Raw genomic sequence first — 20,000 nt, forward strand, 5'->3', positions numbered from 1 at the left:
GAGGAGCACGGTGAAGCCACGCCCCCCGTGTCCTCGAGCCGCCCACCATCTTCTGGCGGCTGCTTCCTCTCTGAAGGTCTGACAGCGACTGAAGCATCGCCGGGATCCACCTCCGCTCCGGAGCCCTCACTGGACACATTCTGCCGCTCGCTGAGGGCGGGGTGAGGGGGGGGCAGTTTGGGCGAGATGATGCGGTGTCTGGTGCTGTTGCAGCGGTGAGGAATGTTGGATCCGGGAGATGCTGTGGAAAACACCAATCAATCACACACTAGCATTCAAAAGCATGTGATCTACTTCATCAAAATCACAGTGATATTTACTGTAGATGTTATTTATCTGTGTTTACCGCAGAGGCAGGTGTGTGTTCGTGGTTGTGGTTTGGTCTGTTGTGTTTCTAAGATCTGTTGCACCATCTGCTCCACTGAGAGCTCCACAGAACCGTTGCCTCCACAAGACCATTTCAAGCTGTGGACTGAACACACACACAAACACAGATACAGAGTCTCACATTTTCTGATTTGAATGATTTGAGGTTTTTGCATTACATTTTCAACACTTTAGCAGCCCGGTGTTAATTATTCTGTCTGTACCACGGAGACCACATTTTTGCATCACTCTCATATGTAACAGATGTTATTATATTGTAATACCAGAAGAAGTGATACATTCAGATCAGGCGTGTGATTGGTTGTTTGGTGAGGCAGCAGGCGTGTGATTGGTTGTTTGGTGAAGCTGCAGCATGTGATTGGTTGTTTGGTGAAGCTGCAGGCGTGTGATTGGTTGTTTGGTGAGGCTGCAGCATGTGATTGGTTGTTTGGTGAAGCTGCAGGCGTGTGATTGGTTGTTTGGTGAGGCAGCTGGCGTGTGATTGGTTGTTTGGTGAGGCTGCAGGTGTGTGATTGGTTGTTTGGTGAGGCTGCAGCATGTGATTGGTTGTTTGGTGAAGCTGCAGCATGTGATTGGTTGTTTGGTGAAGCTGCAGGCGTGTGATTGGTTGTTTGGTGAGGCTGCAGCATGTGATTGGTTGTTTGGTGAAGCTGCAGGCGTGTGATTGGTTGTTTGGTGAGGCTGCAGCATGTGATTGGTTGTTTGGTGAAGCTGCAGGCGTGTGATTGGTTGTTTGGTGAGGCAGCTGGCGTGTGATTGGTTGTTTGGTGAGGCTGCAAGTGTGTGATTGGTTGTTTGGTGAAGCTGCAGCATGTGATTGGTTGTTTGGTGAAGCTGCAGGCGTGTGATTGGTTGTTTGGTGAAGCTGCAGGTGTGTGATTGGTTGTTTGGTAAGGCAGCAGGCGTGTGATTGGTTGTTTGGTGAGGCAGCTGGCATGCGATTGGTTGTTTGGTGAGGCTGTAGGCGTGCGATTGGTTGTTTGGTGAGGCTGTAGGCGTGTGATTGGTTGTTTGGTGAAGCTGTAGGCGTGTGATTGGTTGTTTGGTGAAGCTGCAGGCGTGTGATTGGTTGTTTGGTGAAGCTGCAGGCGTGTGATTGGTTGTTTGGTGAAGCTGCAGGCGTGTGATTGGTTGTTTGGTGAAGCTGCAGGCGTGTGATTGGTTGTTTGGTGAAGCTGCAGGCGTGTGACTGGTTGTTTGGTGAAGCTGCAGGCGTGTGATTGGTTGTTTGGTGAAGCTGCAGGCGTGTGATTGGTTGTTTGGTGAAGCTGCAGGCGTGTGATTGGTTGTTTGGTGAAGCTGCAGGCGTGTGATTGGTTGTTTGGTGAAGCTGCAGGCGTGTGATTGGTTGTTTGGTGAGGCAGCAGGCGTGTGATTGGTTGTTTGGTGAGGCTGCAGGCGTGTGATTGGTCACTCACACATGGGTTTGAGTTGAGACAGCAGTTCGTCTCGGCTCCAGCGCAGACTGTCCCTGCGGTCGGTCAGAGCACATGAGACCGGTCCACAGGACTTCCCACTGTCCTCCAGCGACGGCACGTTCAGGTAGTGCACTAGAACGATGTCTGGGTTCTGAACACACACAGATGTGTATTAAAACACTGTCATGATTTATTTATTTTTTTGTCATTAAATTCAAATAATAGTAATAAACATAAAAAAAAAAATATTAATATAAACACATACTAAAAATAATTAAATCTACTAATCTACTTACAAAAATAAATTAAGAAATAATTTTACAATAATGACATGCACACATCCTGGCTTCTGATTGGGTAGATTAGTGTCACATGCTCATAATAACTAACCTGCAGCAGCCAATAGCATCTTCTGTGGAATGTTGGGACGATGGAGGAATGAACATAACAACCGTAAAGACACTGCAGGAGGAGAGAGAGAAAGATATGAGCGTCATATGACCACACACACTCACTCACACACACACACACACACTCACACACACACCTCCATGCCCTGAACCTTCAGCTTCATGTGATCCTCTCTGGTCGTCTTTCCGTCCTTCCTCTTCTTCCAGCAATATCCATCTTTCCGGTATTTGACCTTCTTGCGATTGTAAAGGATGACTGAACCGTTCTGTGGCCTGTGAAATTAATCACAAACAAGGAACACATACGATAAATCTGACAGCTTAACCTCGTTGAAAATATTCAATATTCAGTAGATGAATAAAGGCAGTTAATGTACATTTAATTCATTTACTTTCAAATAAAACTTAACTTGTGAATAATATTAAATAGGTTAATTTCTATTGCTGTAACTGTCCTCAACATTTCCGATTGCACTGCTGCTGATATTTTGACATGTTTCACACACACTGACCTGGTCTTGAGCGTGCAAGAAAGCCACTCGTCATGTCTGTCGAACGAAATCAGGAAGGATGCAATTTCCTGAAACACACATGAAAATGTACACCATCATAAATAAGCAGAACAACAACAACAACAACAAACATTTTCATTACAAAATACATAAACAGCTAATTACTCTCATCTTCACTTAGATTAACTTGATGTACTAAAATAAATCAAACTAATAATACAACTTCATTTTTTTTTTTAAATCATGAAACCCAATTACTAAAACTTTAACTCAAAGTTTGTCAAGACCCACTTTAGGTTAGCTTGAGATAGATTAGCCTGGAAGTCTGAAGCAGTTTTTATGTGTTTTATAAATTATATAATATATTTACATTGTATTTATTTGTGTAGAGCAGGAAAATAGTGACGATCAAATACAAAGATGCTTGTAAAATACTAGCAATCGAAATAAAACACATTAAAAACTATAAACTCATTAACAGATTAAAGAGATCAGTACAAAAAAAATATCTGTTATTTGAAATGAAATAAACGCTAACGGACATAACACAGAATATTAAACCATTTGAACTTGTTTGACTGAACCTGCACCTCGTTGGTGTTCCAGCGCAGTCTCTCTTTGGGGAAAGTGCTGGAGCGAGGCAGACTCTCCAGAAGCTTACTGGGTAAAAACACTTTCATCTGACCGCTGCTCTCTGTTACACACAAACACATTCATCAGAGTACAGTGTGTGTGTGTGAGAGAGTGTGTGTGTGTGTGTGTGTGTGTGTGTGTGAGTCTGTGAGCGTGTGTGTGTGTGTGTGTGTGTTCATCTGACTGCTGCTCTCTGTTACACACAAACACATTCATCAGAGTACAGTGTGTGTGTGTGTGTGTGTGTGTGTCTGTGTGTATGAGAGAGTGTGTGTGTGTGTGTGTGTGTGTGTGTGCGTGCGTGTGCGAGAGTGTGTGTGTGAGACGGACCGGACTCAGTCGTTGTGTCCTTGTTGTTCATGGTGTAGTTCACTCCTCCGATCTGCAGGAGGCAGTCACATGATCCAGGGAGGACGAAACTGCAACACTGACAGGAAATTAAATAAAAGTTAACAGAAATTAAATATTTATGTCAATGTTTATGAATGATTCATTAGTTATAAACCAAGTAAAATGTTAAAATATGAAGGAGAAATATATATATATATATATAAAAATTAAATGCTAAATTCAATCATATAAATATATATATATATATATATATTTACATGATTTTACATATGTTTATTTTACATTACCAAGTTTAAAAGAAGAAAATCTTTATTAATCAAGTTTGCATTAAACTGATCAAAAGTGACAGTAAAGACTTTTATAATGTTACAAAAGATTTCTATCGCAAATAAATGACACTTTAACACAGATTCACACAGACAACAGCTGTTTTACATTAGAATAATATTTCACTATTTTTACTGTATTTCTGATCAAATAAATGCAGCCTTCGTGAGCAGGAGAAACTTACTTTGGGAACATTTAAAAAACAATTAAAAAAGCTATATTTGTTTAAAATCATTACATGTATTTCTTTTTTCTTTTGACGGATAGTTTATGGGGATTCAACCCTCTATTTTATGTGACTGAATCTTCACTCTTAATGTTGTCTAATATTAGCCACTGGCTAATAAACTCTTAGATTTGAACTGGAGGCTAAGAACACTCTCAGACTGAGCTCTTCAGAGTTTCTCCTCCATCTGTGAGATTTCTCAGTTCATCTCAATGATGAGCAGCGCAGCTGTGTTTGACGTACAGTAAACTCTACTGTAAAGACACACCACTCGCTTCGGTGAGAGCAGAGCGAGCACAGAGTCTTACATACATGCAGAATTGACCGTTTAAGAACTGTTGAGTTTATTGTGTGTGGGCGGAGCTAACGCACACAACCTGTTTAATATTCATGAATCCAATAGCTCGCTAATAATTTGTGTGTTTCACAATGTGCTTATTAGTAGAATTTGTATTAATTTTATCATCCTATTAGATTCAATTGTAGTTTTTTCCCCTTTTATTTGTTTACAGAAACATCGAATGACCAAACGCAGCACCCCCAACAGTCCCGTTATAATGTTCAGTTAAAATATCTATGCATTCATACATGGTAACCAAGTTTTAATTCTAATTACTAAAGTTCTATCATTAAGTAATACTTGATTATCATATTATAATACTTCACTGACTGATGTTAAGAGTGTACTTTCAGATAATTAAAAAGCAGTGCCATTTTTAAAATATATACAGTATATATATATATTAGTCTGGTGAGTAAAAATTACTAGCCAAAGGTGATTCAATTGACAAGGTTTCCGTAGAGGGTTGTAAAATGTAGAAACACTGAATCAGCACCTGCGGTGGATCTGAGTTCACACACACACACACACACACACACACACACACACACACACACACTCACTCACTCACTCACTCACTCTCTCTCTCTCACACACACACACATGAACTGAGTGGGGCTAGTAAAGAAATGTAAAAAATACAATAAAGCACCAGATAAAAATAAGATAAAGATATATATATATCACACGATTGCAACTGATGCATTTCTATAGCTAGTCGGTCTCTCTCTGGATCTGTCGCCTGTGTTGCCTGGTAACCACAGTTAGTGATACAATGTATTCTCACTCTCTCACACACTCACACCCACACTCACTCTCTCTCTCTCTCTCTCTCACACTCTCACACACACACTCACTCGCTCTCTCTCACACACACTCTCTCTCACACACACACTCACTCGCTCTCTCTCACACACACTCTCTCTCTCTCTCTCTCTCTCTCACACTCTCACACACACACTCACTCGCTTTCTCTCACACTCACTCTCTCTCTCACACACACTCTCTCACACACACTCTCTCTCACACACACACTCACTCGCTCTCTCTCACACACACTCTCTCTCACACACTCACTCGCTCTCTCTCACACACACTCTCTCTCTCTCTCTCTCTCTCTCACTCTCTCACACACTCACACCCACACTCACTCTCTCTCTCTCTCTCTCTCTCTCTCTCTCTCACACTCTCACACACACACTCTCTCTCTCTCTCTCACACACACACTCACTCGCTCTCTCTCTCTCTCTCTCACACTCTCACACACACACTCACTCGCTCTCTCTCACACACACACTCTCTCTCTCTCTCTCTCTCTCTCTCACACTCTCACACACACACTCACTCGCTCTCTCTCACACACACTCTCTCTCTCTCTATAAATATATTGTTTAATCTCTCAAACACAAAATCAGCCCAAATGAAGGGCATAGTTTTTATTTGTGATGATTTATTTTCATGGGATGCCGTCTCCAAGAGGAGCTGGCTGCTGGGCCATGGCTCCGATTTTAATATTTTGCTATGATTTCATTTTTTATAAATCGAGGAATCACAATTTTAGAAATATTACTAATATGTCAATGTTAACAGTAAAGAGAAAAGAATGATCGAACCGCTCTGTGAGGAACCATGCATTAGACACTGCAAGAGACGCAAACGCAACAAATAATTGTTGAAAGAGTGATTTTACTGAGTGATTTTAATTATTTAATTATTTTAGTTACTTGTTTTAATCTATGGACATGAAAAAAAGTGATTAATGAACATCAGTGCATGTAAACAAACCCAGTGTTAAACTTAAAAAAATTAATATCTTAGAAAATGATCCTACTAGTACTAGGGGTCGGCCAATAATCGGTGCCGATATTAAGCTTTTTTTAATGGTTATCGGTATAAGTCTCTGATTTGGCGGTAAAATTATTTAAAAGCATTTAAAAAAACATTTGTCAGAGCCCTTGTTATTCTTAATTTTTAAACTTATTTTTATTTTACACCAGACATGTATATATAGGTTCAAAATATCGGTTATCAACAATAATGCATTTACATAGAATTCAACATTCCAAATGTGAAATGAGCTGCATTTCATTTAATTTTAGAAGCTGAAATATCATGAAAAAAGTAAGCTTTCTCACAGACTCATCAGTATTTACTCAGAAACACTTCACAACTGTTTTTAAAAAATCATCACTCTTGATTCAGCATAGCTCCGCCTCCAGCTGCTTCACAAACATGCGAAAGACACACATGTAAACAACATTCAGACACTAATACAGAAAATGCTCATTACTGTCAGTAGATTTTAGAGAGAAAAAAAGGTTAATAGATGGTTCTCAACATGAAAATAATGTCAGCCAATTAATCAGGTTATGTGAAGTCTGAATACTAACATAATAATAATGCGTTTCAACATATTTCTGTTTATATTAATGACTAATGAAGCTGTGAGTGTTAATGATCAAAAGATATTATTCTGTGCATGCGTTTACATGATCGTGTCTGATTCAGTACACTATTACTACACAATACTGTGGCACCAGATCATACAACGATACTGAATGATGAACATATTTACCATCGATACAAGGAACAATGACAGTCTACAAAACTGTGGTGTTTAGTGAGAGACATAACGTCACCTGCACCGAACACACACACACACACACACACACACACACACACACACACACACACACACAAACACACACACACACACAGGACCGAACGAAACCGTCTGACTGACAGTCATTATTTTTTTCAGAAACATAAATATGACAAACCCAAAGGCCCCGGACTGACAGAGACAGAGACACACACACACACACACACACACCGATAAGTGGGATATAAACACACACGCAGGAGGAACAGAGACGCGCTCGCACACCGGGAACGAGCGGACGGGTTCTGATAAACGGCTGCTCGCGCGCTGACAGTAACGTGTAACCGCAACGGAGACGGATTCCGCCACTTACCTTCCGCCTTCACGAGCGCAGCCATCTTCCTCACACCAGTGACGTCACGCAGGCGCGCGCCCGCAGGAGCCGAGCACGCGCACAGACTGACAGAGGTAGATAGATAGATAGATAGATAGATAGATAGATAGATAGATAGATAGATAGATAGATAGATAGATAGATAGATAGATAGATAGATAGATATTTTAATTTCATTCTGAATCTGTTTTCATGGTGAGTTTGTGTTGGTTATTTATTGTGAAAGTAAAACAGAGTGCCGATAGAGAAAATACCTTTTATTTGTATAAAATCATTATTACACAGCATTTATTTCCTGTCAGAGGGTGGAAGAGAGACAGATGTACAGAATGTCTGATTCACACACACATCAGCGGAAATAAGATCAAATCAGAGCATTGTGTGTGATGACAGCGGATAAAACCACCTGAGGAAGAACAGCCAATCACAAACTACAGGAACTGTGAGGGATTCAAGAACACACACACACACACACACACACACACGAGTTAAAATCGGCTGTAAACCACTGAGAGATGAACAGAAGCAGCGATCAGCGTCTGCAGACGGACGGACGGCTCACATGCCCTGTCTGATGCTCTGGATGATCTGGAAGATGGCTGAAACACAAACACACATCCAGTTAAAGCCTGAACACATCACATCCTCATATTAAAGAGACAGTTCACCCAAAAATGTATATTACCTCATGTCTTACTCAGCCTCATGCCATCCTAAGTGTGTATGACTTTCTTCTTTCAGACGAATCCAATCAGAGATATATTTAAAAATGCAGTGAATGGGTGTTATTTTGCAAATGGTCTAAAAGAAGTCCAATAAAGTGTATCCATCCATCATTAAAAGTGCCTCACACGGCTCCGGAGGTGAATGAATGGCTCCTGTAGTGAAGCGATGCGTTTGTGTAAGAAATTATGGATGGATGCGCTTTATTGGACTTCTTTTGGACCATTTGCAAGATAACACCCATTCACTGCCATTATAAAGCTTGGAAGAGCTTGAGTCACTTTCATTTTTGGGTGAACTGTCCCTTTAAATCCTGTGTCTAGACAAGTCAAATGCAAACAGCACTGTGAGAAAGAGACATGAACCAAAATATCAATTTCTACTAGTTTCATGAATAAAAATTATATTTTATACAAAAAATATATTGCCATTTTTGACTATTATGCATTAAAGAATCCAAAGGTTAAGGAAAGACAACCCAGAGGACACCGCAGGTTACATTTTAACACTACCGTAACATTATTTTTAGCTGTAGAAACCCACATGATTTACATCCGAGGTCTGTGAAACAACAGCCTCGTTATATACAGCATGCAAATAAGCTAAATGATGATGCACAGACCAGACTCTACGTGAATAAACAGCACATTATTCATGCAGGTGGAACATCTGAACATCAGCAGGATCTGAGATGAAGTTCCTGTTCTGCTTTACTGAGGAAAAACAGCACACAACAAATGGGTGGGTGCCGTCAGAATGAGAGTCTGATAAAAACAGCACAATACTCCACAGCACTCCAGTCCATCAGTGAACATCTGGAGAAGACAAAACCTGAAAAGTTAAAGCAGTTTGTGATGTCTGCAGTGCAATATTTGACCGGAGTGCTAAAGTTAATGGTTACTATCATCGGTTACGGCTCGTCATCTTTAGCATTCTGCCTGCAGATTTCTCTCCTGATTCAGACCAGAACACTTTTTCACTGGAGGAAGTGTTATTCTGGATTATAGACTCTATGTGTTTGAGTTAAAATCATCTTAATGCTGGATGTGTTTCAGGTTTTGTCTTCTCCAGATGTTCACTGATGGACTGGAGTGCTGTGGATTATTATCAGACTCTCATTCTGACGGCACCCATTCACTGCAGAGAGATGACCTGAGAGTGAATGTTGCTGGATCATGTGTGTGATGTCAGATATGTCTCACCTGATCCACAGACCACGAACACAAAGAGCGCGAGGAGCCACGGACCCACCGGAGACTTCTCCTCGTTCACCACACGCTGCAGGACACACACACACACACACACACACACACACATCTACGGCTCAAACACAGGCTATCACTAGATTAAGAATACAAGGTCTCTGCCAACAACAACAACAACAAAAAACAGTTGACTTCTTTTGTAGTAAACATTAGTCCATATCTACAGTCATTGTATAATTGTAAAGATAAATATATAAAAAATTATGGCGTTCCAATTGTGCCAAAAATGCATCTGTCACATTTGTCTATTTATGTGTTCAATTTAATGTTGGGAAGTCATAATTATCAGGTGCTTTCAAATCACTTTGGTTGGAGCAAGATTGCAATACAAAAAAATAAAACGAATCGTTATCATATCATATCATAATTTAACAATACTATCATAATATTCACAGAACATGTTTTTAAAACATTAGCACACAACATTATCTGTCCATAGTTGAATGTTCGTTAAATGCCTCACTTGTTTCCTAACATTAAAAAAACATCAAGAGTAACATTTGCATGATTACAACAGGATAAAATGAAATGTTGTTCCATTATCGTTCGCATATCCAAGAAAACAACAACATTTGATTGGACATTGTGAATGTTCAGATAACATTCAGAAACAATGCTTTCATAATTAACTGGGAACGTTAGCAGAACATTCTTAGAACATGTTAGCAGCTGAGAGAAAGAGAAACGCATCGGAGTGTTACTAAATACTTGTTACTGATAAATCTAAATGTTGTATTTGTTTCTCTGGATATCTGTCAAATGTTTTGCAGGACTTTCACAGTGAACAGAAACTTGCAAAGCATTAAACTGAAACAAAACAACTGCAGACAAGAAAGTATTCTACAAAAAAAAAAAAAAAAAAAAAAGTGTATAATTTTGGCACAAATGGAGCGCCATATTTTGGGAACCTGGTGTGTGTATCATAACTGTATCAAAGAGTGAAGGAATAAAATTGCACCTAAATGTTATTTTAGAGATGACCATGGTATGGTGTCATAAACGTGCAATCATTGTATTATTGGTGTGTATTTTATATGAGCCTGTATGTGATTGTTGAATGCGCAATGTGTATAGTCGTATATTGTGTGTATTAATGTGTGTATGTGTGTGTGTGTGTGTGTGTGTGTGTGTATATATATATATATATATATATATATATATATATATATATATATATATATATATATATATATATATATATAAAATGTTCGTGCGGGTGCGCGAGAGTCGCGGGGGCGCGCGTACCGTGGTTTTCTGCACATGTCCTCTCTGTGTGATCGTCTTGCTGTGTTTCTCGTTCGCTACTTTCATCCGCTGCACCGCCGACATGATGCTGCCGCTGCTGGAACGCGTCACGGGAGGCGGAAGATCGCGCTGGCCGGTAAACGGAGCGGTGTTGACCGGTGATTCGGTTCAGTTCCAGACAGTCGCACGAGCTGCGCTGCAGCGGTGTCACGTGGGCGGGACCCGCCTCCTCGTTACGTCACACCTCTGACCCGCTATTCTCACTGACATGACGTCATGCATCGATGACAAAAAAAGACCGATATTTGAAACCTTAACCTTTGAAACTTTTCTAATAGTTTCTCCCCTTTATATTTATTATTTTTATGTTGACCCCTTGTATACAGTAAAAAAAAATCACAAATCTGTACAGTAATTTTCTGTTTTTTGTTTTTTTCCTTAGTCTTATTTATTTTAAATAGTCTTTCTTTTCCCAATGTCGTATATGTATGCAGGCATGTACTGGCCATCGGGACTACCGGGAGATTCCCGGTGGGCCGCGGTCTGGTTGGGCCGGTGCGTTATGTATTTTGTTTTTAAATCATTATTTATCGCAAATATATTCGTAAGTATATTTTTGTACAGTCCAATTCCGGCCTTACGTGTCTCTCTCATGAAGCCGCAAGATGCTTTTTTTTTTTTTTTTTTACGTTAGTCACAATAATTTATTTAAAACATTACAAAAAGCAGTATAAAGAACAGATAAAACGACGCGTGCGCATGATGTTGATGCGAGCTGCGAGACGTGACGTGTTCACTGCTCATTGGCCAATCAGAATCAAGTTCTAGCCTTGAAAAGCAGCTGTTTTACAACTGCGACGAAATTCAATATGTTAAATAATAAAATATCTAAGCGTAATGGAGGGGCCGAAAGTTGAGAGAGAGAAAACGACAAGCACTTGAGACAGATGCCACCAAATGTGTCCAGATAAATAAATTATTTGCTGGAAGGCAAAAGACTTAAGTGAAGACGTCCTCAGGGCGGACTTGACTGCTGAGGTGAGACAGAAATGTAATGATACACATAGCATAGGCTACTGCATTTTTTTGTTTCAAAAAGTAAGAATATTCAAGCTGTAATATGCCACCACTCACTGATCTATATAAACTGCATTTAAAATTATCAGCTCTCAAGTTCTGTCTATTTTATTACAAAATTCAGACAATACCGTTTTGGCGTCAGAGAATGTGACGTGACAGATCGCTTTAGCGCCTCAGTTCAAGTAAACCGATCATCTGTTACTTTCTGTTTAAAGATACAGTACACCTTACAGAAATGTATATATGCCTCAGAAATAATATCGATCAGTTATCAGTCAAAACAGCAGGAGAACAATTATTTCACAGAATGTTACATTTACCTCAAGAAAGCCCTTTAAAGACCATAGCAAGGTTAGCTGAGATTGAAAAATAGCCATAAGAAAGGAGTATTTTGCTAAATATGTGCACTACAGAACATATTTATTATATTTTCACCTAAAGTATTTTACATTTGATTATGCAATATCTGTACCTGAAAACGGTGCTATTTATGATAATTTTTTAACATTTTTATTACTGAATGTTTACTTGTCTTCATTAATGTTTGAACTTAATAGTTAGTGTTTATTGTGGTATTGAAATTAGAATTGTGAAATGAGATTGCAGCTTATTTACAAAGAAAACAATAGAAATTTTATTTTTATCTTTGTTTATGTATTTATTTTTGGCAGGGCAAGAAAAGTTCTGAACCCTAGCATTGAGCTCTGCATTTGAATGAAGTGACGTGACATTCAGCCAAGTATGGTGACCCACACTGAGACTTTGTGCTCTGCATTTAACCCATCCGAAGTGCACACACACAGAGAGCAGTGAACACACACAAACACACTGTGAACACACACCCAAAGCAGTGGGGCAGCCATTTATGCTGTGGCTTTTTAAAGGCCTTTGATTATGTTATGAAAAATGTAAAATAAATCACTACACAATGTTCTTTGTCTTAATTACTCTTTTATTTTATTGTAGATCAGTGGTCTTTGTAAATAATGCTTACTATAGTTCAGTGGTCTTAATACTAGCCTACTATAAGCAGCCAACAGGTCAGAGGTAATTTGTGTGAATTAATATAAAAAAAAAATGTTATGTTGCAGCACATGAAATATAGTTACAGCAGAAATTGTGTACCCTAAGCATTAATATTTCTATTAGAATAATAAGAAGCACATAAATTAAGACCTTTAGATATTTAAAATAAAGCCTGATAAAATAATTTACATTTTCTTTGTTTATTATTTTAATAGTTTTTTCTTGGTTTTGATAGTAATACATTCTAATCAGTAATTTTACATCCAGATTAATGTATGTATAGACATGTAGTGTGCGTGTGTGTGTGTGTGTGTGCGCGCGCGCATGTTTACATGCATGGTGGGCCGGTCTGGATGAAGTCCAGGGCTGATTTTTTGTCCCAGTCCAGCCCTGTATGTATGTATGTATGTTTGTTCCAAAAGTTTGTTTTCACATTTGTAATTGAATTATATTTATCTATAAGCCTATATTGTTGACTGATACTTAACATTCACTTCCATGGAAATGCTTGAAAGTTGCATTGGCTTTGAGGCTTTATTTATTCATTTGTTTATTTAAAATACAAAAAAAAAAAAAAAAACTAAATATGCAGGGTTCTATACACTTGATTATATATATTTCTAGTACTTTGCAATTTTATTTAAAAAATCATACAAATTGCATAAATAATGTTATGAGATTAATGTTTTAAATATAAATACTGCAATACAGAAATATAAAATGATAGAAAAAATCGAATGATATTTTTAAACATGAGACTGAAATAACCAGTAGGTGGCGGTAAATGCTACTCAAAATAAGCCCCAAAATAACCCAATCGTTTATTGGCTTAATTCGCACTGCAGGAGATAAATATAATGTTATTGGAGTCGCTTCAATCCTTGGCAACACCTGGCTGACATCTTATCGCTGGTTGGTCAGTTTACATGTCAATCAGAAGTATGACCCTCTGTGGGCGGGTCTTGTCGGGGGTGAATGATGACGTAAGCAGACACTGGAAGTGCAGAGCGCAAATCTGCTCTTCTTCTAATAGAAATGATTTTAATGCGCATGAAAACTCAGTGATGATGCACACAGGCATCAAAACCCTTCTGACCCTGCCTGAGACTATAATTTGTAATTATTTAGGGTTAGGGTTTTTATCGCTTCATAAATCATTAAATACTGTCAACAGACAGAAAACTGACACATTTTCACCATGTTTTTCAGGAGTAAAATGTTAAATCAGAGTAAATGAAATATGAACAAACTTTCAGAATATAGAGAGGAATACAAAAAACAACATCAGCTCAGATTTAGATGTTAAATAATATTTATGGAGGACACACAAACAAGTTTAAACTTGTGTTAAATATTGAGAAAAAGTTCCCACTCACAAACTGAACAGAAGCTCTGTCACGTCAGACACAGAAGACAAAACTGACCGGACAATCAGCCAGAGGTCACACACACACACACACACACACACACAGAGAGAGACACACACACACAGAGAGAGAGAGAGAGAGAGAGACACACACACACACACACACACACACACACTGCTGAGAAGACCTCAGGATCTTTAGAAGACAAACACATGAAGGTGTGTGTTCTGCAGAGTCGGTCTCGTCGCATCCGTCTGGACAGGAACAATGATCGGACAGTCAACACACACATCAGGAGAAGAGCTGGATCTGTGATGCTCAGGTGAAGGTCTCGATCACCTGCACATGAAGAAAACACACCAGACTAAGCGTGCAGGACTGACACCACACAGCTTTAGTTCTGTGGTCTCAGATGAAGTAGTGTGTACCTGAGAGCGTCAGCATCCCAGTCCACTGATGACCCCGATCCGGTCCACCTTCATCCCGAAGCAGCCGCGCGCCACGCCCTTCCTGCTCCGCCCCTGCAGCTTCCTGTGACGGCCCAGCAGCTCCAGGAACACGCGTGACGGAGCGGCGTTAGCATGACGCGGCTGTGAGAGGGGCGGGGCTTCATCTGCTGACCCCTCACTGACCTCTGGGTGAGCCAGTACCAGAGAGCTGATCTTCAGCCCGAACAGATCCTGCAGAACCTGCACACACACACACACACACACACACGCACAGACATACACAGACACACACACACACACACAGACACACACACACACACACACACACACACAGACACACACTATCACTGTTGTAGTATTTCCTCTCTCTGCATGCAGACACTAGTACTCTTTCTGTTTATATATATATTTAGCCAGTAGGCTATCACACAATGCTTTCAATAAATGAATAAAATCAGCAAATAATCATTTTTATTTCTAACACCGACTTGATTTTTCCTACAGTGGTTTTTAAAAGATCTGCTTGATTAGAAGCAATAAAGTATCTGAAGATCAAACAATGTGACAAGCTGGCTTTAATAGAGAAAAGAACTACAATCCCATGATGCAATGCACATAATAAATTCAACTGAGAAAACAATGGAAAAAACTATTATCAATACAATTACAATTATCAATTTAAATATGTTGATAAATATTTTTAATATTTTTTTTCTTTAATTTTTTTTGTAACTTTGTCGTGTACTATTTTATGTTTGAGGGGGTTAGATATGACTATTTATTTATTTATTTTATTTGTTAACGCAGTTTTAGATATTTTAGTTCATCATGTTAATCTATATGGAAATTAGAAATTCTGCAATAAAAAAATAAATGTATAAAATATAAAAATACAACTTAAAATAAAAGTGAAGCGAAATGAAAAAATTTTTTTTATTTTATTTTAGTCAACTTTTCAAGCAATGCAACTATTTTTAATGGTTTTAGTTTCAGTTAACTATAATAACTCTGGATGTTATTATGTCTTATTAATTTGAAAAAGAAAATGATAATTTAGTTTTTCTCCCCAAATAACTGAGATACTATTATAGTTTGAATTAATTTTCAGAGTTTTTGTAAATACATTCAATTAGAATTTTTAGTTTTAGCTTTTGTATTGTCTCTTTAGTTTTAGTTAATGTTTTTGTAAAAAATGTGTTTTTGATATTTTATCAGTGTTATTGTTAAAGTGCTAATATTGTTTCTGTAGGACATGCATGCAAAGTCAAAACATACTTTAGTTTTCTCAAAATATACAATTAATTTCACCACATTTCTATATTTTATTTTAATTTTCAGTTTTAGTTCGACTTTACTACGTCATTAAACAAATTTATTTTTATCACTTAATAAAGTAAATGAGAAAATAGTAATTATGCCTTTTGCATCGTTTTTTTTTTTGGCTGCACTAGAGCCATCAAACACATGATGACTGTTTTCAAACATGTTTCCCGAACCCTCGTCTGTCATTGGTCAGTTAGTCCGATAGTCCCGCCCCAAACTCACATGATTGGTCGAATCAGTGGTTTACACACAAATCACATCCTCACCTGAGTGTCTGGTCGCCGTGGTGACGGCCGTCCCTCCACCTGTGTTGCCACAGCGATGATGAGGAGCAGGAGGCGAGTGAGATGAAGAGAGGAGCCGAAGTTCAGAGGAGATGAAAAAAACATCCTTGTTCGAGAGAAATCTAACCAGCTAGCAGTCCAGTGTTATGATTCTGTCCTGTAGGCTTCAGGACGGGTCTCTGTCGGAGCAGGTGCTTCGCCGGCCCTTTAAGGAGCATCGCTGTGATGTCACACATAGCCACAGGTTGCCGTGAGCGACGCCCCGCCCCTCAGACGTCACTCAGCAGACTGAACACAGATCCTGGTTCCTCACAGACTCGCTCGCTTCAGACAGCCCTGGTGACGACTGTGAGCTTTGTGTCACATTTAATCAGCGGCTCGTTTATAGCCCGTCATTCTTCACAGTCACAGACTGACGTGACCTCTGACCCGCTCAGGTGCCGCCCCCTATAAAGGTTCCCCCTGGAAACGTGCGGCGCTCGGGAACTATTTCCTCCTGTGAGACACACACACAATAGTTCCACGTCAGATGAGTGTTTCCTGAGCGATGACCTCAGGTCACGGGCCTTCAACCTCCGCTGTCTGTTCATCTGTGAATCCTGAGAAATAAAACCCAGCGCAGCTTCCACAGAAATATTAATGTGTTCAACACTGATAATGTTTCTCGAGCAGTAAATCATCAAATTATTCTGATTTCTGAAGATCATGTGACACTGAAGACTGGAGGAATGATGCTGAAAATACAGCGGAGCATCACAGAAATACATTACACTTTAACACAGATTCACACAGAAAACAGATGTTTACATTAGAATAATATTTCACTATTTTTACTGTTTTTTCTGATCAAATGCATCCCTGATGAGCAGAAGAGACTTATTTGAAAAACAAATCTTAATCATTTGACATTTTGACCTTTAGTGTAAATATAGGAAATCAAGACAGCATTTTTTTGTGACAATTAAAATAATTTCATATGATGTCAACCCTTCTTCCCTGCACACAAGTGTGTGAATGCGACGGCAGCAGAGGAGTGTGTGAAAGCGGAGGACTGAGAGCATCACACCACAACTTCCTGTGTGCTGACAATACAGCCGGTGACCTCTGACCTCTGGACTCTACATCACACTCACACTCACATGACACACGCGTTTGTTTGTGGGATGCTGCGCTGAAACGCTTGCGGCCTGATAAGTGTCTCCGAGCAACACACACACACACACACACACACAACCCTGCGCTCCTTCAGCTCTGCGTTCTCACACACATCTCAAACACAAGACTGTCACACTTCCTCCCAAAATGACGCACATCTGATCATTTTCACAACACAAACACTAATTGATAAATACATCACAACAGAATGTGTATGCAAATGAGTGTGAGCTCAAAGGGGCGGGGCTTAAGATCCTGGTCAAGATCTTGTATAATTACATTTATCCTCTAGTTTTATTTATATGTTGGATTACATTTCTTTTTTATATTTTCCATGATTGGTTTTAAGCTTTAATAATTTAGTTTTTTTTGTTGTTGTTTATAAAAAAATCAATATGACTACATAGTTTATTTATTAAAATTTTTTGCACATCAAGTTAAACTAAATGGAAATGAGACATGTTGCCTTGAAAACTATCTGAAATAAAATATGTTTTAAGTTTTGTAATATTTAAAGAATAGTTTTTAATTTTAGTTAACGATAATAACCCTGGTACTTCATTCATCTGAATGTGACCATTAACCAACATTAAAGAACCGTGAACGTGTTGTTAAATAATTAATAAATATTAACTTTATTTTATTTTATATTGACTTTAGATGGCAAAGAAAGCTTGTGACTCACTGCTTTCTTTGAAGAAAGCAGATGATCAAATGGATGTGTTTGGATTGTTACAGCACGTGAATAAAGACACAGACACTTCATCTCTTTCCTTTGTTTTATTTACGTCTTACTTCAGAACAAGTCCATCAGAGCTGCTTCAGTGCTGCTGGAAGATGAATTCAGAGTTTGGGATGGCGGAAGTCTTTGCCTGCGAACCTGGCCTTTTCACCGAGCTCCTCCTCGATCCTGCGGAACACACACACACACACACACACAGGTGAGGGCTTGCACACTCTGATTGGACGGCTGATTTGAGGAGGGTATGATGTCACTGCTGACCTCATCAGCTGGTTGTACTTTGCCAAGCGCTCTGATCTGCAGGGGGCGCCGGTCTTGATCTGGTCACATCAGAACACGTGTCAGTGAGGCAGATTCTCATTCAGCTGCGTTTCAAATGCACGGTTTGAGCACAAGTGTATGGAGTACCTGTCCTGTGCAGAGACCGACCACCAGGTCAGCGATGAAGGTGTCCTCCGTCTCCCCGGAGCGATGGCTGACCATCACACCCCAGCCGTTAGACTGAGCCAGCTTACACCTGCACACAACACAGATCTCGTTATTGAAGAAAAACACTATTTATTATTCAATTTGAAATCAAAACATTAACACAGAATCCAGAAACAACAAAACGGAAAACAGAATTTGGTAATATATAAAACTTGAATTCATAGAGGTCTAAACTTTATTTGTATATATTTTTTTTTAATACATTGCTGGAATAAAAAAAAATAAAACAGAAAAGATGGCATTTGTGAAAAAAAAAAAAACTATTTCATAGAGCCTTCATTTTTTTACCATGTTTGTCAATTTGTAGAAGTTATATGATTTCACTTAATTAGTCATGCTTTCTAAATTATACATTTAATCACAAAAAAAAAATAAGATAGAAAGTAATAATTTGGGGAAAAAAATAAAAATAAAGTTGGGGGGAGGAGGGGTAAATAAAACGGATTTCATTGTTTCTTAAATTACATTTACATTTGTACAATTTTAGGTTTAAAATTATTTAAATCATATAAAAATAATATTTTATTCATTTTAACCATAAAAAAAGAACCGTGAGAAATGAAAACTGAAAAAAAAAAAAAATTCATAAAAGAGTGAGAATTAGTGAGATAATGAACTGGCTCCTGTAGTGCGGCGTGTCACTCACGCCTGGATGGACTCGGTGACGGAGCCGATCTGGTTGACCTTCAGCAGCAGGCAGTTACAGGCCTTCTTCTCACAGGCCTGCTGGATGCGTTTGGGGTTGGTGACGGTCAGATCGTCTCCCACCACCTGGATGTCCACTGACTCCGTGAACTTGCTCCAGTTCTCCCAGTCGTCCTGATCGAACGGATCCTCGATGGACTGGACTGAGATATAAACCAGAACAGACACACATGAACCAGTCTAACCCTACACAAACCAGCTGTGTGTGAGAGTGAAAGTGTGTCTGTTTGAGTGAGTGAGAGTGTGAGTGTGTGTGAGAGTGTGAGTGCGAGTGAATGAGTATGCAAGTGTGAGTGAGTGTGCAAGTGCTTGAGTAAGTGAGTGAGAGTGTGTGTGCAAGTGAGTGAGTGCATGAGTGAGCACATGAGAGTGAGTGTCTGTGTGCGAGTGAGTGTGTGAGAGAGCATGCAAATGAGTGTGAGGGAGTGTGTGTGTGTTTGTGTGTGTGTGTGTGCGCGCGAGTGAGTGTGAGTGCGTGAGAGTGAATATGTGAGTGTGAGTGAGTGAGAGAGTGCGAGTGTGTTTGTGAGTGAGAGTGGGTGCGTGA

The 20,000-nt window shown here is 39.3% G+C and overlaps 2 protein-coding genes, 1 long non-coding RNA gene and 1 pseudogene across 4 annotated transcripts in view; all 4 read right to left on the bottom strand.

Annotated features, from left to right (window-relative positions):
• LOC113065860 (calmodulin-binding transcription activator 2-like) overlaps positions 1-7,622 on the bottom strand; it is a 51,372-nt gene extending 43,750 nt beyond the window's left edge. For both annotated transcript variants that reach the window (XM_026237411.1, XM_026237410.1), the window contains exons 1-9: positions 7,580-7,622; positions 3,691-3,787; positions 3,318-3,421; positions 2,728-2,795; positions 2,353-2,488; positions 2,196-2,267; positions 1,806-1,956; positions 347-472; positions 1-241 (exon numbers count right to left, since the gene is read on the bottom strand). The exon at positions 1-241 is cut by the window's left edge and continues 1,375 nt beyond it. In XM_026237411.1, coding sequence (XP_026093196.1) covers positions 1-241; positions 347-472; positions 1,806-1,956; positions 2,196-2,267; positions 2,353-2,488; positions 2,728-2,795; positions 3,318-3,421; positions 3,691-3,721 — 929 coding nt within the window. In that variant the 5' untranslated portion in view covers positions 3,722-3,787; positions 7,580-7,622. The remainder of the gene's footprint in view (positions 242-346; positions 473-1,805; positions 1,957-2,195; positions 2,268-2,352; positions 2,489-2,727; positions 2,796-3,317; positions 3,422-3,690; positions 3,788-7,579) is intronic.
• Positions 7,623-7,842: 220 nt separating this feature from the next.
• Positions 7,843-11,119, bottom strand: LOC113065861 (stress-associated endoplasmic reticulum protein 1-like). Its single transcript, XM_026237412.1, has 3 exons — positions 10,834-11,119; positions 9,526-9,601; positions 7,843-8,199 (listed from the first exon to the last, which is right to left on the bottom strand). The coding sequence occupies exons 1-3, from the start codon at positions 10,915-10,917 to the stop codon at positions 8,159-8,161; spliced, it is 201 nt and encodes a 66-aa protein (XP_026093197.1). The 5' UTR covers positions 10,918-11,119; the 3' UTR covers positions 7,843-8,158.
• Positions 11,120-14,228: 3,109 nt separating this feature from the next.
• LOC113065387 (uncharacterized) lies at positions 14,229-16,927 on the bottom strand. The gene is made up of 3 exons (XR_003279006.1): positions 16,345-16,927; positions 14,735-14,995; positions 14,229-14,645 (listed from the first exon to the last, which is right to left on the bottom strand). It is a non-coding gene; the product is annotated as an uncharacterized LOC113065387 (long non-coding RNA).
• Positions 16,928-18,319: 1,392 nt separating this feature from the next.
• LOC113065863 (beta-enolase-like) overlaps positions 18,320-20,000 on the bottom strand; it is a 10,316-nt pseudogene continuing 8,635 nt past the window's right edge.

Source organism: Carassius auratus, chromosome 48 (genome assembly GCF_003368295.1).
Source record: "Carassius auratus strain Wakin chromosome 48, ASM336829v1, whole genome shotgun sequence".
Taxonomy (NCBI): Eukaryota; Metazoa; Chordata; class Actinopteri; order Cypriniformes; family Cyprinidae; genus Carassius; species Carassius auratus.

Coding starts and splice junctions, on each gene's coding strand:
- LOC113065861 (XM_026237412.1), bottom strand. CDS start 10,917: ATGTCGGCGGTGCAGCGGATGAAAGTAGCGAACGAGAAACACAGCAAG. Junction 9,602..10,833: donor GACATGTGCAGAAAACCACG/GTACGCGCGCCC, acceptor TGTGTCCTGCAG/CGTGTGGTGAACGAGGAGAA. Junction 8,200..9,525: donor GTTCGTGGTCTGTGGATCAG/GTGAGACATATC, acceptor TTTGTGTTTCAG/CCATCTTCCAGATCATCCAG.